Below are 27,532 nucleotides of genomic sequence, written 5' to 3' on the forward strand. Positions count from 1 at the left end.
TTCGTTGTAGTTATTTTAAAGGTTTTTGAGTTCGTCCAACACCGGGAAAAAATTCACAATTGTTTTATTTGTTTTACTCAGCCGTACTGAACCATCTCACAGTTTGACACCCCTGGATTAGGTTTTAGCATAGGGATGTCCCAAGGATCCCGGATTGCACTAGCCGTTTGGATATGACGGTGATCGCGGGTGCAAGCCTCATATGCTAAACGCGTTGTAATTGGCTGTTTCGGAGTAGTCAGTGCTTTGCATAGCAATTCATTGATGTAGCTTACCGCTGGTAGGGAGTGTTTGGCTGCCACACGAAGTGAGAGGGTTTGGAAAGTGGACGAAGGTTTGATGTAGGGTCTCAAAAGAGGAATACCGTGGTTGTGTTATTATTTTAAAAGAGGTATAGACCAAATATAAAATACTAGATAGCCAAAATGCTTTGCCATGTTACCCGTCCGGATTCGGTGGTTATGGAAGTGGAAGTTGATTCGAAGGCGAATGGTGAAGACTGTCTGAATAAGGTAGATACTCATTTTAATTCTTCCTTTTGTTTATTTTTCTGTTTTCGGGTTGTTGTTTATAGTTTATTTTTAGGTTTATATATACATTTGTCGAAACACAGTGAAAATTGTCCTGCAAGTGCACATTTTTTTTGTGGATTAAATCGCAACACTTTGTCAGCATGAACGTGTTTTTTTTGTTGCCGAGATGAGAAATCCACATTTTGATGTTCAAAGTTAGTTTATTGCTACATTTTCTGTCGCCAGGATCAGTTCTCTCTAAACAGCATTCTGTCACTGGATATGCATGCTACATTGCCACACACAGCGATACAAATGTGCTTCCTCAATCGTGCAACAATGTTGCTTTGTTTGGAAACAAGTTGGCTACATTTTCCGCAACAAAGAAAGAGCCCACAATTTTGATTTATGGTACAATTCAACTCATGATGATTGAGTTGGTGATTTTCGAAATGAGTATGAAGGTGCCATCTGAGGGAGTTGCTTCCTGGTAGTCTAGTCGCGAGGAAAGTATATGGCTTTGTCGAGCAAAGGTTACTTCAGTTCATGTTGGTCCCTGTGCATGCTTAGCAATGTTGTGTAGCTTCAATGGGTGTTCTCACGAAAATAGCCTACTGTTGACTTAATTAACATTGAATATCCAATAGTGGTCTACCACATTGCATTAATCTGTTTTTAGATTTCATAAATACCAAAGTCGTTATATCAATTATCATGTGCATTAAACGTTATGGTGCCAATGATGTAGGCCTAGTCATCAATCCGTAAACATGTGAATTTGTCAGAGGGCCTAATCGTTGTCTTCTAATGAGTTCTAAATAAATGCTAAGCTCCTATCTCATATACACAGCGCGTTGACATGTCATTTGAATCGGTATAGTTATCCCCTCTGGATTTCGGCTACACTTGACGTTACATAACTCTGTTCCTTTACTGCAGCTGGTGAAAGGCGCGTGGGATGCGCTCGTGATGAAGTTTATTACCGCGGGAAAAATATCCACATTTATTTCCCACTTAACTGCTCCCACCGGCTTTACTGCCTTGATATTGATGTATGGCAAATGCAAAAATTATAATAAAGAAACATTCTAAACTGTCTCATATTTTCTTGAAGATGCTTATCGGCCTACACAAACTGCGGTTAGGTTACTTTGGTTTTTACGTAGTTTTTTTTTCTTCTCCAAAACTGACTTCTTCCTCTTTTATTCCAAAGGTGTGTAGGAAGTTGGGAATCATAGAGGTGGACTACTTTGGCCTGCAGTTCTCAGGCAGTAAGGGAGAGAACCTGTGGCTCAACCTGAGGAACAGAATCTGTCAGCAGATGGACAATCTGACTCCCTGCCGACTCAGGCTTAGAGTCAAGTTCTTTGTGGAACCACATCTCATACTCCAGGAACAGACTAGGTATGGATGTTGTATATCGCACACAGACAAAATTCAACACCACATCATGAGCATACATGCATATTTAACCATCTCATTACAATAGTCATTCTCTTCCATCCCTGCAGCATCTTGTTAAAATGACAAAAGGAGAGAAAGAACCCAGGGCAGTTACTTACTAAATATACATATTACAACATATTCTCTAACTCAACCATTCAGATTCCAGTCATGTACTATAGGAGGAGGAGGATCAGGGGGAAAGAGAAACAACCAGATCTGTCATAGCCTGTGAAGTTAGTTGTGACTTCCTGATTCTGCTGTACAGTGAAACGGCCTACAGTAACCCCGCAGCACACAGGGTTACTACAGGTCATTGTGGCGCAGAGCCGGGCAGGAGGCAGTAAGGAAATATGATCTCTGTAGAGGTTCCAGACTCCTTTACCGCTGCCCCAGGGTCCCTCTGCCTGGCCCTGCCTGCTGAGAGCTACACCCCCTCCCCCCCTCCAGACATCCCATGCTGGCTCTCATTCAAACGAATGATGACGTGTGCTCATTTCGGTTTCCTTTGTCTTTCGTATACTTTTTCTCATTCAGGAGAAGTGTCCTTATTAACACTTTTGTTGATGTTGTGCTTTTGCCTCGTTTCTTTTGTCTTGGATTTTTACAAAGTCTCGAAGGACATCTCAAAGTTGTAACTTTTAGATGTTAAAAGTGCTTTTTACTACAAACTCTGAAAATGTTTGAATTGAAAGAACAAAAAAAACTTGTTTTCATAGTTTTTCAGACACCAATGTAAAAGGCTTTATTTAGTGTAGTTTTCTCATATAATATTCTCACTTAGCTCTGTGTTCCGTCAGCCTCATTTAAAAAATCATTCTTCCTCTCTTATACAAAGACTGTAATATAAATTAACCAGAGAAGAAATGGCCCAGTCTTCTAAACTTGTTGAAACGTATCTCTAGCGAAAGGCCTGAAACACCGACTTCTGGCTGATGGATAACAGGACCTTTGGAGTCTAGTTTAGTTCTCTCCCCCCAGCCCTTTAGAGGTCCTCTAGTTAGAAATCTCCATACAAAGTAACACATCCTAACACGCTTGATCCTGACTGAATCTTAGGCTGATTGTAAATGGGACCTTATTCCCTATAGGGGCTTTGTTCATAAGTAGTACACTAAATAGGGAATAGGGTGCCATTTGGGGGGACACGTGCTGCTTTTTTTGACTGTAACACCAGTGTTACACTAGTGTATACACCCTTATGTTACACTAGTGTATACACCCTTATGTTACACTAGGGAAATTGTTTCCATAACTGGGGCTGACAGTGAGGACTTGTGAAGAGTAGAATTAACAGCCTCGGTGTAGTCAAAAGATGCTTTGTGGGTTAAAGTCCGGTGAGCCATTGTAATGTAAATGCAAGCTGAAAAGTACCAGTTGTCAGGCTTTGTCCCCAGGTGAGAGCAGGTCCGCTGGAGCCATGGCCCAGTGAGTCTGAGCCTTTTGGGTAAAACACTGGTTTAAGTCCTGTATGTAACAAGGTGTGATGCGTCCTCACTCAAAAATATGTGGTAAATCCTGTATGGAAATGCACCAGCAGAGAACTCCGAGCTTCTCCTTTGCTCTGCAAAAGGGTGCTCTGCTCTCATTGCTAACCCCACCACCCCCCAGTAACGTTTTGCATGCAGCATTCACGTTAATATCATCAGATATCTTTCCACAGCTGTAGGACAGATACGGTATCATTAAAAGTAGATTCTAACCCCAGGCAGTCTGCCAGGGAAGGCATCTGATAACATGCTGTTAGAGGAGAGGGAGTTGTGTGTGGGGCTGAGCCTCTGAGCTTCTTAGCTCCTCTCGCTCTCTCCAGGCAAGGTCGGTCAGTAACTGTTCATTAAACTGAGATCTATCCCTTTTGCCCCCCTCCCAGCTGTCTCTGTCTGGACTATAAGTACACACTACCACTCCCTCCCCCTGGCTTGGAGGGCAAGTCCTTTTTCCTTTCATTGTCTGTCTTTGAGGATTTTTATTTGATTTATTTTAATTTCCCCTTATTTAACTAGGCAAGTCAGTGAAGAACAAATTCTTATTTTCTATGACAGCCTAGGAACAGTGGGTTAACTGCCTTGTTCAGGGGCAGAACGACTGATTTTTACCTTGTCAGCTCGGGGATTCCATCTGCAACCTTTAGGTTACAAGTCCAACCCTCTAACCACTAGGCTACCTGCCACCCAATGGACTTTGTGTGTCTTTAAGACTGGACAGCGTGCATGTGCAGTTAAGGGGAAGAAAAGGGGAGTTTGCCAGGGGGGGTAAGGGGAGTTGACCAGGGGAGCTAAGGGGCGAGGGAGCTAAAAGCAGGCTTTCTGAGGACAGTTTTAGGATGTGCGCACACGTCGCAGCGAATGTCGAAGTATGTTTTTAGGGACCATCCGCCGGTAAACGCATGGCTGCTGACGACTACATGTAGAATCGTTTTTGAAATTACGTCTGGTACTCTGTTCAGAGGCGCTAAGTCCTCTCGGCCAGAAAACACTAATGGTGTGTCTGCTATTGGAAGACGTCAGGACCCATGGCAGTTCATCCACTGCTGACCTCTGGCAGATTAGGAGGGTCTTTAACAGATGGTGAGGAGAGAGGGTGTGTGTGGAACCGGTGACAGGGTGTGTGTGGAACCGGAGACAAGGGGAAAGGGGAGATAAAGATGTGGGGGGGGGGTGTATAGAGGGAGGGGATGGTAATGTGTGAGTCTTAGTTAAAAGTAGTAAAGGTTTTGCGCACACACCGTTGTGGTGGGTAGAGCTCGGCTCAACAATTTTATTTTTGGCCTGCACGCTGTTACTACCAGATGTAGAATCATTTAAAGTGGTTGAGGATGGAGCCACATCTCTCTCTCTTTCTCTGGATGGTTTTCAAGACGATGAGAACCAGATATTCAGATAGGAAAGAAGGGGCCATTTTGTCTTCCTCTGCATCTTTCTCTAGAGAACAGGCCTGTGTGAACCATTGTGGTGATCTCAACTCATGGAAACTCTCCACACTCATGATGTATATTTCTGTTAGCATGCTGTGTGCTCTCTACTCTCTCTGTTCTAGTGGTGGTATTTGTGACTCAGTGGTTACTGGAAGGTCATGTCTCTCTGTGGTGAAAACAGGTCTTTGTTCCCTCTGTGTGTGTGGCAGACAGCGAGATGAGCAACAGTGGAACAGGAGACCGGCAGGGTTCCCTTAAAGCCTTCTGCTTGCTTTGGTTCAGCTGGCGTCTAGCCTACATTTTGGTGCGCATCAACAGCCGTAAAAACTCTTAACGTCACAATGTCGTCATGTGCCTTAACCCTCTTTGTGCTTTCACATTTCCCCTCGTTGGGCTACTGCTGCTTCCCTCCGGCCGTCACTCAGACCATAAACGGACAGGCTTGCAGGCAGAAATAGATACACTCGTAAACATACATATTCGTTAACACATAAGTTGGTACTCATAGTGAGGGCAGAACATCTTAGTAAGTAGATGTGGAATGCGTGACTGTGTCTCAAATCAAATTTTGTCACATGTGCCTTATACCATAGGTGTAGATCTTACAGTGAAATGCTTACTTACAAGCCCTTAACCAACGATGCAGTTTTAAGAAAATACCCCCCAAAAAGTAAGAGAAATGAATAGCAAATGATTAAAGAGCAGCAGTAAAATAACAATAGCGGGGCTATATACAGGGGGTACCAGTACAGAGTCAAAGTGCGGAGGCACCGGTTAGTTGAGGTAATATGTACATGTAGGCAGAGTTATTAAAGTGACTGCATAGATGATAACAGAGTAGCAGCAGCGTTCCAGAAGGAGGGGCAATGCAAATAGTCTGGAGAGCCAGTTGATTAGCTGTTCAGGAGTCTTATTTTTTTATTTTTTATTTTACCTTTATTTAACCAGGCAAGTCAGTTAAGAACAAATTCTTATTTTCAATGACGGCCTAGGAACAGCGGGTTAACTGCCTGTTCAGGGGCAGAACGACAGATGTGTACCTTGTCAGCTCGGGGGTTTGAACTTGCAACCTTCCGGTTACTAGTCCAACGCTCTAACCACTAGGCTACCCTGCCGCCCCTTGGGGGTAGAAGCTATTTAGGAGCCTCTTGGACCAAGACTTGGCGCTCCAGTACCGCATACTGTGTGGTAGCAGAGAGAACAGTCTCTGACTAGTGTCCCTCCATCTCTTATCTGCATGTGTTTTAGTCTCTGTTTGAATCCATTGGCTTAGTCTGATAGCTTCAAGTGTTGCACTGTCAGTTGGTGCATGAGAGAGAGACCACCGAATAGTTTACTAGTGAGGGACACCTCTTAGAAACTAAAATAGACCAATGGAACGTGCTCAAACTAATATCCACCAATAAAACAGAGTGTTCTTGGCAAGTAACAGTGCTGGGTGGTGACCTGACCCAGGGGCCAGGGGATTGTCCAGCATTATAGGGCACACACACTCCTAAAACGTAATGTCCTGGTACAAGAAAACCTGTGTGTAGTAACAGGTGTGTACGAAATGTCCTTGGTGGGTGCAGACAGACAAGCTTGGCCCTCCGAGTGCCAGTAGACACACACGCCTATTTCTCTCGCCCTCTTTCAGCCTGGGTTACATAACATATGGTGGATTCGGCACACATACAATTAAAATAAACAATTCTGCTTACATAAGCTTGGCCATTTACAGAATCTTCACTAAATCCTGCTGCTATCCCATTATCCTTGAATAGTTAAAAAAAGTATTTTTTTTTACCAGAGACGTCCACTCTATGCCAGACATGGGGATTACTAAGTGTGAGGTTGAGTGTTGGAGACATCAGCTAGTGTGCGTTTACTGTTTTACAGTTGACAGGCATCCCATGTTTCTGTGTTCTAAAAGACGAGGAGTAAAACCCTAAGGTGCAGCTAGCCACTCCCAGGAAACGGTGATCCATTGCAGGGTTTAACCTGTGTGTGTGTGGAGGGGTCTAGAGAGATTCAGTAACACACGCACTTTCCTACATTCAAAGCTTTCTATAAATACACACACACGGCTCTCGTCTGTAGTACTGGCTCAATTTGGTCCGATTTCTGCAGTTGCTCTTGTTCTCCCAACATCAAACAAACCCCCCATCCTGATCCTGTAGCTTTGAGATCCCAGAATTTCTCAGCTCCGCTCTGCCCCGGTAGCTTCTGAAACACCCTGCCTGGTCTTTGACCATGGCTTGAGGCAGCCTTGTGTGTGTACACTGCACTGACCAGATATGGGCAGTTTAATATCTACTTCTGCATTTGGTGGGTATTTCCAGAGAAGTAGTAGACTTCCTATTTGTTTTAGAAGATGTTTGCTCAAACCACAACCATGTCCCCTTTTTATTAAACTTTCTTACATTTCTATTGATTCAGAGATTGAGTTGGCCCCATAGAAATATAATTATTAGAATGTCAGTTCTGTTCTAATAGTTCTAATTCTATGGTTGAAACTTGTCCCCCTCAATGAATGGTGTACTATCTGCATCATTACCCCTCACTAGCCTGGAGGTAGTGTGTGTTCCATGCTTGTCTAAATGAACATGTTTTCCCCTTGTTGTGCAGTGTTTTAGCATTCTGATCAGGTCAACAGTTGGTCGGGGGGTTAGCTATCCAGAGGGCACAACCATTAACAGACCTCATCTGCCATGAATAAGAAAAGGAATGTTTTTAGTGCCTTTCCCATAGAAATAGAATCTCTTGAAGAGACTCTGAGCCCCTAACCCAAGCAATTTGACTGGTCAATTCAGTTAATGCTGGGTTCAAAATGGAAGGAAATTATTATAGGGCAGTGCAGTTAATGTGATTTCCTTTTTTCTGTTATGAAATAATCTGAAATTGTGATAATGACAAATGCATATGTGGAGTTCTATTTAAAAATGTGTTTTGGTTGTGTTACAAGTTGAGGGGATGCATTGCCCCTCAGAATGCTGTTAATTGAGTCAAGGTCTTGTTGAATTGATTTGTTACTGTATCTGTCTGCTGTCCACGTTAATCTGTGAATTTCGTTATCATAGAGAGGAGATGGAGGAGAAATTGCTAAAAAGTTTGATAGTGTACTTGAATTTTTATTTGGGTGCAAATACAGGTCGTCAGATGTTTTTCTGCTTTGCAACCCAACTCCAACAGTTTTGATGTCCTCCCCCTAAACCTGAGGAGAGCAGTTTGTATTATCCAGATCCGCTAACTCCAGATGTCTTTGCCAAAAGTGTCTGTCTTTACATGTTTGCTGAAGCAGAACGTTCTAGATATTTTCACCACCAGGCAAATGTTTTTCCCTCACGTTAAGACCATTCATGTTGTCACAGCATTGCAGCCAGTAGGATTAGTTAGGGAGGAAAGATGGTTGTCAGTCCCTGTCCCCCACCCAGACTTGTTTAACTTTACTTTTAATTTCTCTGAACTCAAGTAGCCTTCCCTCATATCTGGTTTGAACCCATAATATTAGTCCCTGGCCAGGAAGGATGGCTGTGTCAGGCTCTGGGCTTGTGTGTATGTGTGACTCCTGCCCAAAGCGCCCTGGCTCAGCCTGGGTTATGTTTAATTACCCTTCTACAATCCGTTAATCTGGAACACTCTCCCCTTAACCAGAGGTCGATTTAGCTTACAAACAACTTCTTTGTTCATCTCAAAATGGCAGTTGTTGGATTCATGAGTTCACTCGGCCCAGAACTAAATGTTTCTCTTGTTTATTTGGTGTTTTGTTTCCCCACTTTTTTAAACATGTTCTTTATTGCTCTCGTTCTGTTGGTTAAACTATTTGATTAACATCCTTGTTGTGATGTTTCCATTGAGAGACTGTAAAACTGGTCCCTGAACTGGGGTTACTAGAGTTCGTTGACTGGGAGTTACCTCTAGCACACAGCTCTGGGCTGTGTTATTTGTTACTTCTACAAACCACATTGTTTAGAGCCTGGCCCTGTGAGCTCTGAAACTGACACTTCTCATTGGCTGACACGGTGCAGTAACTAGGCAGAGGTTTATAATTTCATTTCACAGGGACATTTTGTTCTATTGGAGACAGAACTCTGTGACTAATGTCTTCTCTCTTACTACTGAGAGAAGTCAAGTTGAAACAATTATTTCATAGGCCAGGATGGTAAGAAGAACAAAGAAAGTTTCACCAAATTGCCCTATAATCTGTGATAGGCTTCTTTTGAGAATGTTTACTCTGAAATAAGTTCATTAAAAACAGTCAGCCATGTGAACAAGCAACAGCTTACAGTGGCACTCTAGTCCCCTGTTCGCCTCATTTAACACTTGATTTACTTTTTTTTAAAGGCACATCTCAGTGGGTGGTCCAGGTATGTCATGACATAGGTATCATGCCTTTCCTATTTCGTTCTCCATTGTGCCGTGAGCAAGGGGGTGGGGGGGCTGATGACAACCCAAATTCCGAATGCCATACTCGGAGTTTGCACTTGGGATATTGCTTATCAACAGTTAAAGTTTTTTTTAAAATTGCTGGCGGAAAAAGTAAAGACAGGATGTCAGGAAAAGAGATTTTAACACAAACAAATCTGGCAAAGAGATGAGTGTGTGAAATGCACTACATTTGGGGAAATCCTTTAAGTTAACTTTGACGATCTAAAACTCCACAGGGCTGCTCTCTAAAACAGTAGAAATGTCACTAATAAACCCAGAACTAAGCAAGTAATCCCTCTTCTCCTCCTGCATCTTCCATCTGTCACAGAAAGGGAGCAATGACCCATATTCCTCCCAGCTACGGCCGTGCCAGGCTACGGTGCACTTTAATTGAATTATTCCAGCTATGTAATGAAGTGTTTAACATTCCAGCAGGAGAACAGATGACTTTGTTGGAGCACCCACTGTCATCTATTGCCCGTGTGTGTGTGTGAACAGTAAATCTACCATGCGGTCCCTTGGTCTGAGAGCAGCCGTTCCGTGCCCCTGTTTTCTTTCCCTTCATCAAGCTGACTGTAGTGAATGTCTTAAGAGGCTTTATTCTTCCCAGTTGTATTTAAACTGGGCTGGTGGGGGGGTCAAGTATTTTCTTCTCCTATATTAGATTCCCTATAGGCTTAATGGGAGACCCGCCGCTGTTTTGTCTGTCTGTGGCCTTCTCCCTTGACAGACAGTGGGCAGCGGTGCGGAGATGTGTCTGGGTAGGGACCAGTATGTTGTGTGGGCAGGGAAGTGACTGGTATGGTGTTGGCAGTCTGGGCACCTCTGGACTGTAATGCTTCTCTGTCCTGATGCAGCCTGGCATTTCTGCCCTCCAGCCGCTGTAGGAGTTAAAGTTAGAGCCGTGAGCCTGTCTGCACCGGTCACTGTCCTGCACAGTGGATAGTCAGACCAGTTTACAGCCCCTCCACATCACCACCCTTCACAGTCCACATCAAAGCACTGGGGGAGAGGGGAGACACTCACCCTGCTGCCCTGGATGTCTACCTCCATAATGGGGTGCTGCTTCCAGAGCCTCCCTCCTAGTCTCTGCTCTTTGTCTCCCAGTGGGGTGTGCTATAGGGTCTGACAGGGGCAGACTCTCCTGATAGAGGAGCTCCCACATAGCCAGGAGCCAGGCTCAGGACACACCTACTACCCCCTCCTCCCCCAGCTGGGCAGTCTGGAATCAGCAGACCCACAGAGAGTTGTCAAGCAGGGATGGATGAGAAATCATGTGTGCTTCAACGACCTGGAAGAGCAAAGAAAAATCATGTGAGGAGTTTACTCCCATATTTCTTACGCCTGTATTCTCCTAAAGGAAGTGGACAAGTGCACACTAAGGGCAGAAGGGTAGAGAATTGGGATGCAATGTTACACTCTGTACAGACTTTGCACAGGCTAGACTGTTGAGGGGTCAAGCAGGGATACATGAGAAATCCATGTGTGCATCAACAACCAGGAAGAGCCAGGAAGAAATAAAGAGTAGGAAGGAAATCATTACAGTACTCTCTGCACACTAGACTTGACTGGTTCCTGTACAGTATATTACCCCATGTAGGCCATGACCTTGTAAACACCCACCTAGTATTGCACTTCTTACTACGAGGAATGTTCCAGATACTCTATACACCCAAACATGGTAACCTAGCCCATGTTCTAAGCATAGATTAAACCTCTCTAGAGTGCAGCATTAGATGGGGTGGTGGGGGTGATAAAGGAGGGGTCCTTTTCAATTTCCACTGGGTGGTGAGGGAGAACAGCCAGGCCAGGAGGGCCTGTGGCCTATAGTAACCCCCAGGTAGTCACAGCCCTTTGTTTCCAACTGGCCAGGTAGCAGCCTGGTCACTGTGCTGCTGCTGGACCTAACACAATACAGGAAACGGACAGCTGTGTGTACTGTTCCAGCTAGGGCAGGAGCTGCTGTGAAAGGGGGCTGGGACTTTCTGGAATAGATCTACTTGGGTGGTTTGTTGAACACCATCTCAAATGGTTGTTTATTATGCCCCTAGAGCTACTATTGTTTAGATCTCCTTTATTGTATGGTAATATTCCTCTCAATTCTTGTCCTGAAGTGATTCTTCTTCTTTTGTGTATCTGCTCCCTGCTAAAGCCAAGGGGTTCAGAGGAGGCAGGAAGACTGAGTGCCAACCAATCTGTGTTCCCATGCCCCCACTCCTGCCCATAAGGCACTGGGGGCAAGATGAGACCAGTCAACAGTACATCTCTTTTAAAGGCACACTGTCACACATTCTTACTCTTTGGGAGTGCTATTTTCCATTGCTTTGTGTTATGGATGTTGCGTAGTTCTGTGTTATTAATTTGTACAGATTGCCTCTGGTGGTGGTATGCCTGGTTATGTTTTACAGTACTGTAAAACTTCAATTAAATGCAGAGACTCATAGCTGTCTGTCACGTTTAATAGCCGGGCAACGGCACACATTTCAGCAAATAAACACCTGTTTCAAATATACGCCGGGTCTAAATGAATTGTTTACGAGGTTTGGTTTCGATTTGTTATATTACGTAATTTAGTAATGAGTTGAAAAAATGATGGCAATCAGTTTTTATCGGGGGTGAAACTTTCACTGGGGCCCCCCCCATTCTGAAATGTTATTTTGTCCCCCCGCTCATAGTTTTATAATTGGAATATGATACAAAACAAGGCAATGGTGAGCTTTAGGACCATGCGGCTACCTCTGAGCAGTAGGGTAGGCTGTTTATGCCCCCCCCCCCCACCACTTCTAAAACCAAGTTGTGCCCCTGTTTGTTATCACCAGTAAGAAACTGCTAGCCATTGGCTGCTTATAGCTGATAACTGCTAGTTAACTGGCAAGCACGAAAGGTCAACAACTTTGGGAATACAGACCACCAGGAATGGGGAAATTGCTTTTCTGTCAAGCGACAGTTGGTATGCCTCCATTTCGAAAAGAAGAAAAAAAAGATACAAATAAATGTTAGTGTGTAAAATGATAACGCATTGATTGGTGCAGGAAATGAAGAAATTGATTGAAATGCTGGAAGTGAATGCTGGAATTAAATTAACTACGCAAGTGAGCAAAAACTGTGTGCATCAAGGAAATGGACACCTGGCTCAAATAGAAGCCTGTCTCTAGGTGCCTGTTCAGTGATTTAAGCAAATAAAGGACCGGGCTATTTTTTAAATTTCAGTTTTATGGTATGTGTGAGAAACAAGAAGGGAGTCTGGTTTGGTTCACCAAGGTTGAATTCATCCCATCTGAGGGGGTAGAGGGAGGGAGGGAGGGTAACCTGACCGGCTTGTGATAGTTTTCAGTTTAGAGACTAGGCCACTCTAGTTCACCCTCCTTTTGATGGGAGAGAATGAGCCCTCTGTCACTGCCTCTGTCATATTACTAGTTACTGTTTAACCCAGGGTTTCCAAAACTCAGGGAAATCCTGGTTTTACCAACCATAAATACAGTCCAGGAGAATAGGCTTTTCCTGTTGAAAGTATTAGGTCACACAGGTCAGATGGACCTTGACCTTGAACTTCTAATAATTTGCGACATCTCTGAAACTAATAAACAAGAAACAAAGCTTTCGGTGAAAACAATGAAAGCCTCCTTGACTCTGGTTGTTTTGTATTTGGCTCACCGCAGCCTAGTGTTCTGCACACAGATCTACAAAGTCCTCCTTGTTTTATCACATTTTCCCCCATGGCCCCCCCTCCCCCTCCACACTTTGAATTTGCCATAATAACAAGCGTTTACCGACAACCAGGAAGGTCCCTTACCTTGCCAAAAGAACAAGATTACAGCATTGTGTTGCCATTACATTGACTTAGCCCCCCCCCCCGTCTTTGTGGGCTTGTGTTGGTGTTTAACGGGAAAACATGAGCCAGGCAGAAGGGATGGAGGGAAGGATTGAGGGATGCCTAGGCTAAATGGTGCTATCGTACCCAGACCCCACAGTGTTACATCACAACAGCAGTAGAAACCTGGCTGCTTATCGCGTCGCAGCACACCACTGGGGTTAGTGAATAGGCAGGCAATGCAGAAGGTGTACAGGACTAGCTGCTGCTCCTCTGAACACTATGATAATGGCTATAGAGCTCTGTGTGTGTACACTGCACTCTGCCACCATGATGAGAGCTATGGAGCAATTAGAACACACGCACTGTCACTGGGTTAAAAGTCCAACCACGTCACACACTGACTGGGAACCGCTTTCACTAATTAGCTAGTGTGTGTGTGTGTCTGTAACCCAACCTCTAACCACCTGCTCCATTCTGTGTCCCTCTCTGATCTACCAACCATCACCTGTTTGGTTCCAGGCCCTGTGTACCCCCTCTTCTCCCCAATCCATGTCTAACAACTCCTGCCCCTCTCTTCCCTCCACCAGGCATGTGTTCTTCATGCATGTCAAGGAGGACCTCCACAGCGGCCACCTGAGGATGTGTTCAGAGCAGGCTGAGGTGCTGAGTGCCCTACTGGCCCAGGCCGAGTTCAGAGACTACAACCAGAACACTGCCAAATACTGCTACTCTGAGCTGTGTGGGAGCGAACCCTGCCCGGCAACAGTCGACAGGTAAGGGCAGGGGACACCTGGGGATATGTTAGACAATGAGTGTAGACTGGACACACCGATGCTCGCTCGCACACACACACACACACACACACACACACACACACACACACACACACACACACACACACACACACACACACACACACACACACACACACACACACACACACACACACACACACACACACACACACACACACACACACACCTGTGGTGTGTTTAAAAAAGGATTTGAGCTTGAGCCGTAATGCTAATTGGTTGGAGTTTGCAGGACATGAATACACTGTTGGAATTTTGAAAGCAAAGCTGCCCTTGACAAGGTTGCCGGCTGGCTGGGTTGGGTAGGTTACTTTCTAAATGTAATCCATTAGTTACTAGTTACCTGTCCAAAATTGTAGTCAGTAATGTAACTTTTGGATTTCCCAAACTCAGTAATGTAATCTGATTACATTCAGTTACTTTTAGATTACTTTCCTCTAAGTGGTATTATAAGAAGACAAAAATGTATGTTACCAATTGCAAGATAAATCAATGTAAAAGTTTACATAGCTGGCCATAAATGGATGTTACATTTTACTTAATGGGTTGGTTATGTAGGCCTCTTCTAACCCATCTCTTTCTACTACATAAAGTAATGATTAAATTATATCTTTAGATTAAAAACCAAAGTCTATCAGAATTCCAGTCATTCCAAGAAATGTTATACTCTTCGATCTTCAAGAATAGGACTTATACATTTACATTTTACATTTAAGTCATTTAGCAGACGCTCTTATCCAGAGCGACTTACAAATTGGTGCATTCACCTTATGACATCCAGTGGAACAGCCACTTTACAATAGTGCATCTACATATTTTAAGGGGGTGAGAAGGATTACTTTATCCTATCCTAGGTATTCCTTAAAGAGGTGGGGTTTCAGGTGTCTCCGGAAGGTGGTGATTGACTCCGCTGTCCTGGCGTCGTGAGGGAGTTTGTTCCACCATTGGGGAGCCAGAGCAGCGAACAGTTTTGACTGGGCTGAGCGGGAACTGTACTTCCTCAGTGGTAGGGAGGCGAGCAGGCCAGAGGTGGATGAACGCAGTGCCCTTATTTGGGTGTAGGGCCTGATCAGAGCCTGGAGGTACTGAGGTGCCGTTCCCCTCACAGCTCCGTAGGCAAGCACCATGGTCTTGTAGCGGATGCGAGCTTCAACTGGAAGCCAGTGGAGAGAGCGGAGGAGCGGGGTGACGTGAGAGAACTTGGGAAGGTTGAACACCAGACGGGCTGCGGCGTTCTGGATGAGTTGTAGGGGTTTAATGGCACAGGCAGGGAGCCCAGCCAACAGCGAGTTGCAGTAATCCAGACGGGAGATGACAAGTGCCTGGATTAGGACCTGTGCCGCTTCCTGTGTGAGGCAGGGTCGTTACTCTGCGGATGTTGTAGAGCATGAACCTACAGGAACGGGCCACCGCCTTGATGTTAGTTGAGAACGACAGGGTGTTGTCCAGGATCACGCCAAGGTTCTTAGCGCTCTGGGAGGAGGACACAATGGAGTTGTCAACCGTGATGGCGAGATCATGGAACGGGCAGTCCTTCCCCGGGAGGAAGAGCAGCTCCGTCTTGCCGAAGTTCAGCTTGAGGTGGTGATCCGTCATCCACACTGATATGCCTGCCAGACATGCAGAGATGCGATTCGCCACCTGGTCATCAGAAGGGGAAAGGAGAAGATTAATTGTGTGTCGTCTGCATAGCAATGATAGGAGAGACCATGTGAGGTTATGACAGAGCCAAGTGACTTGGTGTATAGCGAGAATAGGAGAGGGCCTAGAACAGAGCCCTGGGGGACACCAGTGGTGAGAGCGCATGGTGAGGAGACAGATTCTCGCCACGCCACCTGGTAGGAGCGACCTGTCAGGTAGGACGCAATCCAAGCGTGGGCCACGCCGGAGATGCCCAACTCGGAGAGGGTGGAGAGGAGTATCTGATGGTTCACAGTATCGAAGGCAGCCGATAGGTCTAGAAGGATGAGAGCAGAGGAGAGAGAGTTGGCTTTAGCGGTGCGGAGCGCCTCCGTGATACAGAGAAGAGCAGTCTCAGTTGAATGACTAGTCTTGAAACCTGACTGATTTGGATCAAGAAGGTCATTCTGAGAGAGATAGCGGGAGAGCTGACCAAGGACGGCACGTTCAAGAGTTTTGGAGAGAAAAGAAAGAAGGGATACTGGTCTGTAGTTGTTGACATCGGAGGGATCGAGTGTAGGTTTTTTCAGAAGGGGTGCAACTCTCGCTCTCTTGAAGACGGAAGGGACGTAGCCAGCGGTCAGGGATAAGTTGATGAGCGAGGTGAGGTAAGGGAGAAGGTCTCCGGAAATGGTCAGGGTCAAGCGGGCAGGTTGTTGGGCGGCCGGCCGTCACAAGACGCGAGATTTCATCTGGAGAGAGAGGGGAGAAAGAGGTCAGAGCACAGGGTAGGGCACTGTGAGCAGAACCAGCGGTGTCGTTTGACTTAGCAAACGAGGATCGGATGTCGTCGACCTTCTTTTCAAAATGGTTGACGAAGTCATCTGCAGAGAGGGAGGAGGGGGGGGAGGGGAGGAGGAATATATAATATAATATCTATATACTTATAGAAGTATAGATTAGCCAAATTGTTTAACCTGAGCATAACCCCAAAACTAAGGACTTAGCCAGCCCTACTGTGGTGTTTAGGATTTTGTTGTATTGGAGGACTGATGCTGTGCTCATGGAATGGCATGCTTTGAGCACTACTGAAAAGTGTTATTTACATGTGAAATGCGAATGCCATATGCTGCATTTGCTATAGGCCTGTTTACCATTTTTGTTGGTGAAACTTTATCTTGATAATATGCAGCTGTTTTAAAGGGCAAATTCACAGATGAAACAATAACAAAATGGTTACCTGCCTCTGTTTTGGTAAAACGCTGAGGAATGGACCAGGAGAAATGTAACCACTGTCAGATTAATAAACAGAGCTATGGAATCAAGGACTGACCATCCATGACATCAACATTATAGTTTTAACCATGTTATGAGGCTATACAGCATTTATTTACATTTACAATGTATACAAACATTGGAGAAAAATAAGCTTGTTTTGGGTTCTCATGGAGTGTGACAGTTGAATTAGGCTCATGAGGCATTTATAAGTTATATTTTTCAACAATTGATGGATGTGTGTGTGTGTGTATACAGTTGAAGTCGGAAGTTTACATACACTTAGGTTGGAGTCATAACTCGTTTTTCAACCACTCCACAAATTTCTAGTTAACAAACTATAGTTCTGGCAAGTAGGTTAGGACATCTACTTTGTGCATGACAAGTAATTTTTCCAACAATGATTTACAGACCGATTATTTCACTTATAATTCACTGTATTACAATTCCAGTGGGTCAGATGTTTACATACACTAAGTTGACTTTGCCTTTAAACAGCTTGGACAAATCCAGAAAATGATGTCATGGCTTTAGAAGCTTCTGATTAGCTAATTGACATAATTTGAGTCAATTGGAGGTGTACCTGTGGATGCCTTTCAAGGCCTACCCTCAAACTCAGTGCCTCTTTGCTTGACATCATTGGAAAATCAAAAGAAATCAGCCGAGATTGTACTTTTTGGAGAAATGTCCTCTGGTCTGATTAAACAAAAATAGAACTGTTTGGCCATAATGACCATCGTTAAGTTCAGAGGAAAAGGGGGGAAGCTTGCAAGCCGAAGAATACCATCCCAACCATGAAGCACGGGGGTGGCAGCATCATGTTGTGGGGGTGCTTTGCTGCAGGAGGGACTGGTGCACTTCACAAAATAGATGGCATCATGAGGTAGAAAAATTATGTGGATGTATTGAAGCAACATCTCAAGACATCAGTCAGGAAGTTAAAGCTTGGTCACAAATGGGTCTTCCAAATGGACCATGACCCCAAGCATACTTCCAAAGTTGTGTCAAAATGGCTTAAGGACAAGGTATTGGAGTGGCCATCACAAAGCCCTGGCCTCAATCCTATAGAAAATGTGTGGGCAGAACTGAAAAAGCATGTGCGAACAAGGAAGCCTACAAAACTGAACAGCTCTCAGGAGAAATGGGCCAAAATTCACCCAATTTATTGTGGGAAGCTTGTGGAAGGCTACCCTGAATGTTTGACCCAAGTTAAACAATTTAAAGGCAATGCTACCAAATACTAATTGGGTGTATGTATGCTGACCCACTGGGAATGTGATGAAAGAAATAACAGTTGAAATAAATAATTCTCTCTACTATTACTCTGACATTTCACATTCTTAAAATAAAGTGGTGATCCTAACTGACCTAATACAGGGAATTTTTACTATGATTAAATGTTAGGAATTGTGGAAAACTGAGTTTAAATGTAGTTGGCTAAGGTGTATGTAAACTTCCGACTTCAACTGTAGCTTGTACTGTAGCCTACAAAAGCCCATTCCTGATCTTTTCCCGCGACCCATCAAACACATTTGGTGTGTCGTCATAGTGGTCTCTGACGCATGTTTTTAAGGAACAAACTTAAACGTGCCTCTTTTCATGCTTTTTAAATGCAATGAATGTCATTGAGCAAAGATTTTTTTCCGCAAATATCCTTTCTGAGTTTAAAAGTAATACTCAAAGTAATTCATCTAGTTTTTCAAAAGTATCTGTAATCGGACTACAATACTTTAGCTGGTAACGGATTAAAGTTACCGTTATTTTTGTAATCCCTGACATGTAATCCGTTACTCCCCAATCCTGCCGGCTGGTTTAGATATGGTAGACCGTAATGTTATGGTAGGCTTATGATATGGAAGTATCAAAATCCAGCTGAACCAAGTGCCAGATGTGGTGTTAACGATTCATCCAACATCAGTCAGACATCTAGTCAGGTGCTTCAAAGAGATTCCCAATGTTTAAAATTCATCCCGAAACAGATTTATGACCATAATTTACATGAAATTAACTTCTGTTGCTTTGGTCAGACTTGTACCCAAGCTGTGTACCTATTCCCAAGAATCTATGGTTGGTGCTCAATTCAGTGTAAAAGACTATAATTTACTGATTTGCTCCAAGCCGTAACCTTGCCTTCTACTTTTTGGATATGAACCAGTTAGTCGTGTGCAGCTGACATAAACATTTGTGCCATGAGAACCGGGTACGCGTTACTCTGGTAATGCAGACAGCAGCACAGTTTGGAAATCCGACACTCAGACATGATTTACAAACAAAGCAATCTGTTTAGGGAGCCTGCCAGATCAGAGGCAGTAGGGATGTTCTCTTGATAAGTGTGTGAACTGGACCATTTTCCTGTCAAAATGTAACATGTACTTTTGGGTGTCAGGGAAAATGTATGGAGTAAAATAGTACATTCATTTCTTTAGAAAAAAAGTAAAGTATAAATAGTAAATTACAGAAAAAAATTACTTAAGTACTTTACACAACTGGATAACACCACAACTCAGAGGGGTTGAGTTAAAAGTGTAAGTAAAATTTTGTTTGGACCCTGTGTGCGATTGGCCAATAAAGTGATCTTTAATTTGTATCTTAAACAACACGCGCTCACAAGGTTCCCTCTACGGAAAGAAAGCACCCCCTCCCATCCCCTCCCATGTTGTCTATATGCACCCACTTGTTTTTCACTAGCAGAGGTAGGTTTGCAATTGGAACAACAAAGTTTGACCCACATGATATCACCCAGTGTGACATGAGCAACAGATGGAGGAAACTTGGGTTGTGTCTGAAATGGCTCCCTATAGCTAGCTAGAGTCAAAAATGGCACACTATTTCCCCATAGGCTCTGGTCAACAGTAGTGCACTAGATGGGGAAAAGGGTGCCATTTTGGACGCAAACTGGATAACACATGGTCACAATGTTCCCTCTACAGACACACCCCTCCCGTGTTCCTACCATGCAGCCACTTGTTTTTCTTAGTCATGAACCAAACCTGTTCAGGCATTGAACTCAACACCTAAGGGACAATTGGAGCTACAGTAGCAGGTTTGCGTTTTAGCCGGTTAAATGTCTTACATATTCTGGAAACACTCTAAATCAAAACTTGAAATAGGAATAATATTTCATCTGACTTGACCCATTCCTTTAAACAGCCATAAAAAAAACAGGACTATAACTAGGTGGTAAACATCAACTTATCCTTTCTGTGAAACTAAACCTAAAAGCGCAGTCAACGCTCACATCAGTTTCGTTTTCTACCACCAACCCATAAAGCCCACAATAGACAGTCTCTCTCTCGCAGAACCATGCCAGGGAGTAGCACAGCAGCTCGTTGACTGGTTAAATCAACAGTTTGAGAAGCAGCAGTTTGGGTGCAGGCCAATCTAAACTAGGGACTGTTTGTGCAAGGTCAGAGGATGGATCTATCGCTGTGTTTACACACTCTAGGGGACACACACTAGGATCCCACCTGAGATCATAATTGGGAGGGTAAGTGCAGATGTCAATGTACTGGGTTAATCAGGATTAAATTGACACGATGCTCTCTTGTTAGTGTGTTTTCAAAATTATAATAGCCAATTTGTTAATTTTATTCAGCTCTGTTTTTAGTAATTGGCGAAAGCATATTTATATTGCACTATGGGTAATTTTATGGAAGTTCTCGCTCCGCCTAATCAAGCGTATGTCTTGGGATGATAACACAGTACAGATATTGGTTGTGTCGTGTCATAATTTTAGCATAGCTGTAAATGCTAAGATTGGAAACAGCTTTCCAATGCCAGAGGAAAAAATGTCATGCATATCATTCTACCATATTGAAGCAATTACTGCAGGAAAATATAGTCACTGTTGTGGCAGTTTCCGAACAGCAAAGCTGTCTGTAAAGGAAACGTATTGACATTTTCCATTGACAGGACAGACATCAGTGCATCAGTAGCTGTATGAGTAATGTTCATATGAACTGAGGAAGTAAAGGCTTAGTCCATGAGTAATGTTAACTCAATAATGGCTCACTTCATACTCTAATTCACACTGCACATATAGTGAGGAGAGAACTACTAGCAGCGCAAGCAGAGGCTCACATTACATTATAGTAACTGATTCCCATATGATTTGATCAGATTAGGGGTATGATGGGTTTATATTAGAGAATCTGCTCTCTGGGTGACAGACTCACTGCTCAGGCAGCACCCAGCAGTCTGTCACGTTGTTCAGCTGTGTGAAGATGGGATTTCTGTACTGTTTTCTCACAGCCCTCACAGGAAATAAATACAGAATATGAACTATTTGAAGCAATGAGGCTCTGGATGTGAACCAGTAGTGACACTGCTGTCTCTCTCTATCCATCACTTCACAGTATCATCTCTAAGCACAAGGCGTTGGAGGGTCAGAGCCTGGGGTCGGTGGAGTACCAGGCCCTGCAGCTGGTGTCCAGTTTGGAGCACTACGGGGTGGAGTGGCACTGGGCCAGGGATGCAGAGGCACAGAGGCTGGCCATAGGGGTGGGCCCGGAGGGCATCACTGTCTGTAAAGAGGACTTCAGCCTGGTCAACAGGTAAATGAAGGCTCTTCAGGCTCCATCTCTTGTGCAGTCAGCTCAAACATAATATAGACTAAAGTCATATCAGAGCACTTTGTATGTGGGGTGCACAATATACAATTTACTGTACATAGTTCAGAGTATCTCCTACAAATACTGTGCTTTACTGAAATGTCCATATATATTAAGTGTAATGTCCACCTGATTTATCCCACAATCTTTACCTTTGAGGAAATCTCTTATTGTTCTGAGATTGTCATCATGGAACTGAAATCCTGTAATATTACACAGTATTGCAAAATGTTGTACAACATTGTGTCATGTTACAGGATTTAGTTTAAAGAATAGTTTCCGCCGTCAACTTTTCTTTATCCATTGTAGGATCAGCTATCCCATAATCCAAATAGCCACCCAGTCAGGGAAGAGTGTTTACCTGACGGTGATCAAGGATACCAGCGATAGTGTGGTTCTACTATTCAAGCTGATCAGCAACCGGGCTGCCAGCGGACTGTACCGGGCCATCACAGAGACACATGCCTTCTACAGGTGAGGGGACAGGAGAGGATCCACTTGTGGGGAGCCCAAACAGTCATGCAGTCCAATTATACAGTGTACTCCACATATAGTCATCATAATTGTGCAGTTAGATTTGATCACCAAGTGATCCAAGGCATTGTTGATCAAATGATCCATGATGAAACCTTTTAGGGACTGGCTTCTCCGCTAACTATTTAGTAGGGTTGAAAGGAGTGCTTCTGAGTATAGTATAGAGCTACAAACACTGACAACCACCCATGGGCTGCACTGTCATGCTAATGAATTGACAAAATGTTTATTTACACTACCGACTGGATCATTCTCTCTAAATGGTATTTCTGTCACTTATTCAGCCGACTTTACGGCCCTCAGAATACACGAATGCTCCTAAAGCACTGTAGAGTTCTACTGCCTAGGGGGGCAGCTAACCAGACAAGCATTTTACTTCCCCATTTAGAAGTCCTGATAGGTCAGGTTCTCTCAATCACTTCCACTCAACATTTTGCTCTGTTTAACATGGAGTGCTGCTCGGTGAATTATGCATCCTGAATTACAGTTGTACACATTCACTGAGACTATGCTATGGTCCTTAAGGAGGAAGTTTGTTGAAGCTACTATATACCAATTCCTTTTACATGTTCTTGGTCTGAAGTGATTGATAAAGCCATGGAATGTAATGGTGTTGATATTAATGAAAAAGTGCTTTATTCTTCCAGGAAAATGAAGGTCAGCCATTTAAATTGGCCTACTGCAGAGCAATGAGATTGTTCACAGCTAGGTTATAATAGTCACGAAGATGACTTCTAGTGTGTGTGTGTGGGGGGGGGGATTTTTCAGAATTGTTCACCATGTCTTCCCCAGGTTGTGGTGATGGGCTTGTTCTGTACTTGAGCTTAGTGTAGTAACTGTTTCTGGATCAGACTTAGAGGATTTCTAGTCCTTTACTGCTATTAAACATGATCAATCCCATGCATAGGTTGAGTCAAAGTGGAGAATTGGGAAATCAATTGATTTAAAAAATTGTCCAACGTTCAATTGACTGATGAAGAAAAGTTGGATTGACTTCTTGGTTAATAACTTCTCGCTTTCTCCTCCAGGTGTGACACGGTGACCAACGCAGTGATGATGCAGTACAGCCGTGACTTCAAGGGCCACCTGGCGTCTCTCTTCCTCAACGAGAACATAAACCTGGGCAAGAAGTACGTCTTCGACATCCGACGCACCTCCAAGGAGGTCTACGACTACGCACGCCGGGCGCTCTACAACGCCGGCATCGTGGACCTGGTGGCACGTGCAGCGGGGACGGGCGACGAGAGGATGCCTTCGGGGCACAGTCCCCTTAGTGGCCAGGGGGAGGGGATGGGGGAGGATTGTGGCAGCTGCCAGCAGAGCAGGGCACTGCTGGAGAGACTAGAGAAGCTCAGGGAGGCTCTGCTGTGTATGCTGTGCTGTGAGGAAGAGATAGACGCAGCCTTCTGCCCCTGTGGACACATGGTATGCTGCCAGACATGCGCCAACCAACTACCGGTGAGGAGACTGAGACGAAAGTCGATGCTTGTAAATGATTGAATGTTGTGCGTGTTGGTTTTGGTCATATTGAGAAACAACTACTAATCGATGAACACTAACCTATGCACAAATGTTTCATGGTTTTTGGTCAAGTCGACATTTGGGTGCCACCACTACCATCTACCATGAATACGAAAGCTGTCTCGCTAGGTTTAATGTCTTCCTTTTCTGGTAGTCCTTGGCACAACACAACAAGCACACTTTAGGGTTCTAGCTGTGTAATACCATGAGTGGCAGAGCACAGATTCAAGAAGAATACTTGACTTTTCTCCTGAGTCACCTCCTCTGAGCAGTAACCTCTCTTTCTCTCATAACCATTTTATGACTTTTAAAAACCGATTCAGTATTTTGCTCATGTATGGGTTCAGCTCACCTGATTGGCCCTCCCACTAAACTCCTAAATTTTGCTTGAACTGCCGTCGCAGATGGTGAGTTAGCGGCTGTGGATTAAAGCTGCCGGCAGCAGGCCAGCGAATGTCTATTCCACTAAATCCACAGGGAAATGTGTTGTTTTATGTGGCTAGACCCAAACACAGTGAGAGGAGAGAACTGCCACGCAGGGAGAACATTCCGGGGACAGAAAAAATCATTCCAACATGGCTGCCCCCTTAGTCTTTTCTGAACAGTGTATCGTGGATAATTCCATCTAGTGGTCCCGGGTTGGTTAACAGGCTTTTACACGGCTATAATACAATTGACTGGTTAAATTAAACTGGAGTGTTATTCCACTACTCTTCACTGTCACTGACAGACTGGTTAGTATAATTAGTCTGCTCTGGATGTCTTCAATATGATTCTGAGACTCTGGTTGCCTGGTCTATTCTGCAGCCCAGGGCTTGTGGTGGGTATTCGTGCTTTTATGGAATGAGTTCGACTCACACGTAAACAACCAAAACACTGTATATGCCAGTGGAGGCTGCTGAGGGGAGGACGGCTCATAATATTGGTGTAAATGAAATGGTATCAAATACATGGTTTCATGTGGTTGATTCCATTCACTCCATTCCAGCCATTACACTGTCTTCCCCTCAACAGCTTCCACTGGTAAATAGGGTGGTGTGTGAACCCTTTGAAGCGGTGTGTGTGAACCCTTTGAAGCGGTGTGTGTGAACCCTTTGAAGCGGTGTGTGTGAACCCTTTGAAGCGGTGTGTGTGAACCCTTTGAAGCGGTGTGTGTGAACCCTTTGAAGCGGTGTGTGTGAACCCTTTGAAGCGGTGTGTGTGAACCCTTTGAAGCGGTGTGTGTGTGTGTGAACCCTTTGAAGCGGTGTGTGTGTGTGTGTGTGAACCCTTTGAAGCGGTGTGTGTGTGTGTGTGTGAACCCTTTGAAGCGGTGTGTGTGTGTGTGAACCCTTTGAAGCGGTGTGTGCAGTACTTGTAGCACACAGTGGTCCAAAGACCGTAGTAACAGTGCCATTGCTTTAACAAACTACTGAGAGCCATGTCTTCATGTTCTTTGATATATTTGACCTGTTCCATTTCTGTAACTTAACAAGTGACAGCTAGTCTTATGTTGACATTCAATTATCTCTCCCCAGTTGTGTCCGGTGTGTCGATCTGAGGTGGAACACGTGCAGCATGTCTACCTGCCCACCTGCACCAGTCTCCTAAACCTCAGCAACACCTCCCACGATGACGACAGCAGCCCTGTCCACAGAGCTATAGGTGGGCTAGCATATACCTGCCACACCAAGGACCACTCCAACACCAACAACCACCACGACTCCAACAAGATCTACCAGACTGAGACATAAACCACTCCCCCACTTCCAGTCTGCGTCCCAAATAGCACCCTGGCACCCTACATAGTGTTGTCCACGGTAATGCACTAATTAGGGAATATGATGCCATTCCAGACACAGTCCAGTCTCAACACCACGGTTTCTTTCTTTATCACCTTACCATTCTGACAGTGGAATTTTTTCAATGTGGATATTTCTTTTTTTAAACCGATGATGGATTTGGGATTTTGAATTTCCACCCCATTTTAATTTGAGGGTTATTGCCTATTATATTTTGTTAATTGAACTGCAGCTGTTGATTTGATCAGCAGTAGCGGTGTGATCGGATTGATTTCATTTGGATTGTGCTTTTGTTTGTTTTTTTGCTCCATATCCGTGTATAGAATGTGAATTATCTATTGGGCTCATAACCTGCAACGCTTGTACAATACGAGGGAATTCTGTGTTCTAGGAGAATAGTAGGCAACGTACATAATCGTTCAGTTTTATAAGTATATTTGCATTTTTTAAGTTTCTTCGTTTTAAGCTTTTAGAATCTCATTTTATGGTTCTAATGGAGTGAAATGCATTTTCTGTTCTGTTTCCATGCCAATGAGAAGTTATTTGGGGGTAGGAATCTGGCCCTGGTACAGCACTGCATTCTGATTTTAGAGCAGTACTGTCCCAAAAGGCACCCTATTTCCTATGTACAGTAGTGCACCACTTTTGACCAGTAGTGCACTTTGCAGGGAAGGGGTGCAATTTGGAATGCAACCGAGGGGAAGTCTTGACGATAAGCCCGGTATTAATGTGTATATGAGTGCCAGGGTTCTTGAACCAAACCAGAACTCTGACAGGGAAAGATAAATGGTTGAATCTCCTAGTCCATTCCCAATGGGTCATATAAAGTAACTCCACTTGTACGGAACTCTATGAGCTCCAGACATTCAGCATTCTATTCCATAACAGAACCTTCACAGATGGAGGCCCCAAAATAAGATGCTCCCTGTATTCGTTTACTCAATAAGTGATCTGTGATTATTTATTAGTAAGGCTGTTTTTTTAACCTGATCCCAGATCGGCTTGTGTTGTATAACTAACCCAGATTTTAGGAGTTAGCTATACAGCACAAGCAGTTCTGGGACCAGGCTACTATTTTTCAGCCTCTACTGTGTAGCGGTGTGTGTGGTGTGTGTGTGTGTGCGTCCTCAACTTCTGTTCTATGTGGTCAACTAGGGAGTTCCTTATGATTTTATTATTAAAGGGTATTAGTCGATCTGTCAGTGCAATACGAGCTGCTTTTTAAGTTTTTTTTTTTTGGGGGGGGGGTGGAAGAATGAATACACTGTCACTTTACCAAGGAAACTTCACCAGTGTTTTATCCATAGGGTTTTGCCTTAATGTAGCAACACTGGCTTGCGTCTCAAGTGGCACCCTATTCCCTATGCAGTGCAGTACTTTTGACCAGAGCCCATAGCACTCTGGTTTAAATTAGTGCACTGTTTAGGAATAGGGTGCCACTTGAGACAGAAACATTGTGTTTTGATATGCATTCTTTCTTTGCACAGACTTTCTTTGTTTTAAAAATGAGGAATATGTTGTCTTTATTGCTGACACCATTTGGCACATGGTCACTGCAGGGGATTGATTATTTGATCACTTTGTTCAAGTAGGATTTGTTTCTGTTTTCTGAAGCAAAAACTATGCTCTGCAAATGTAGAAAGAACTGTCTTTTATATTGTATTTCTTTGAACTAGAAAAGTATTAATAAAGTTTTTTTAAACAAGCATTTGAGTTTAAAATAGTATTTTTTGGGGGGGGAAATGTGTTTATTGATTTGATTGGCTTTGACTGCTCAAGTTACCCCCTTTCACCTCACTATTTCTTATTCTCAATGGGGACAGTCACAACTAAAAGGTCAGATAAAGATATGGGGTAAGATGACTGAGGCTCTCGTTACTAAAGATTGATGGAGGCTCATAGGGTTAAAAGTTCATGCCTGGCCTGGTATGCCACCTTATTTAATTCATGCTTTTGTTGCCTGCCATTTTAAGTAGTAAATCCATTATGGTTTCTGTGTACTGATCTTGTTTCAGAATGCACGTGTTCAAATTGCACTAACGGTACAGTGCAATTAGTATTGATTTATTTTAGGATAAGATTGCTTCACTGTGATAATAGTTTGAAGATCGAGGGGAGGTGACACCATAGACCATTGCAGAGTATTGATCCCTATCTGTGTACATGCCACACACAGTCAGACAAAATCAATGCTGTTAGATTCCAAGGGCACTGGTGACTGCTGGAACAGAGGGAGGGTTCAGGAAGACTGAGGTGATTGCTGCTCATCGACAGAGAACCCCTAAGCCT

At 44.0% G+C, this 27,532-nt stretch overlaps 1 protein-coding gene across 1 annotated transcript; it reads left to right on the forward strand.

Moving 5' to 3' along the window:
- Positions 1-219: 219 nt before the first annotated feature.
- LOC124012730 (E3 ubiquitin-protein ligase MYLIP-A-like) lies at positions 220-26,949 on the forward strand. The gene is made up of 7 exons (XM_046326639.1): positions 220-512; positions 1,726-1,916; positions 13,678-13,863; positions 21,153-21,350; positions 21,717-21,881; positions 22,970-23,399; positions 24,980-26,949. Exons 1-7 carry the CDS (start codon positions 426-428, stop codon positions 25,193-25,195), a joined length of 1,473 nt encoding a protein of 490 aa, XP_046182595.1. The 5' UTR covers positions 220-425; the 3' UTR covers positions 25,196-26,949.
- Positions 26,950-27,532: the final 583 nt, after the last annotated feature.

The sequence above is a fragment of the Oncorhynchus gorbuscha genome, linkage group LG24, assembly GCF_021184085.1.
Source record: "Oncorhynchus gorbuscha isolate QuinsamMale2020 ecotype Even-year linkage group LG24, OgorEven_v1.0, whole genome shotgun sequence".
Classification (NCBI taxonomy): Eukaryota; Metazoa; Chordata; class Actinopteri; order Salmoniformes; family Salmonidae; genus Oncorhynchus; species Oncorhynchus gorbuscha.

What these genes read in the sequence shown, in the direction of transcription:
- LOC124012730 (XM_046326639.1), top strand. Translation starts at nt 426, where the DNA reads ATGCTTTGCCATGTTACCCGTCCGGATTCGGTGGTTATGGAAGTGGAA. An exon ending in GACTTCAGCCTGGTCAACAG is followed by an intron (nt 21,351 to 21,716) that starts GTAAATGAAGGC and finishes TATCCATTGTAG; the next exon opens with GATCAGCTATCCCATAATCC. An exon ending in CATGCGCCAACCAACTACCG is followed by an intron (nt 23,400 to 24,979) that starts GTGAGGAGACTG and finishes ATCTCTCCCCAG; the next exon opens with TTGTGTCCGGTGTGTCGATC.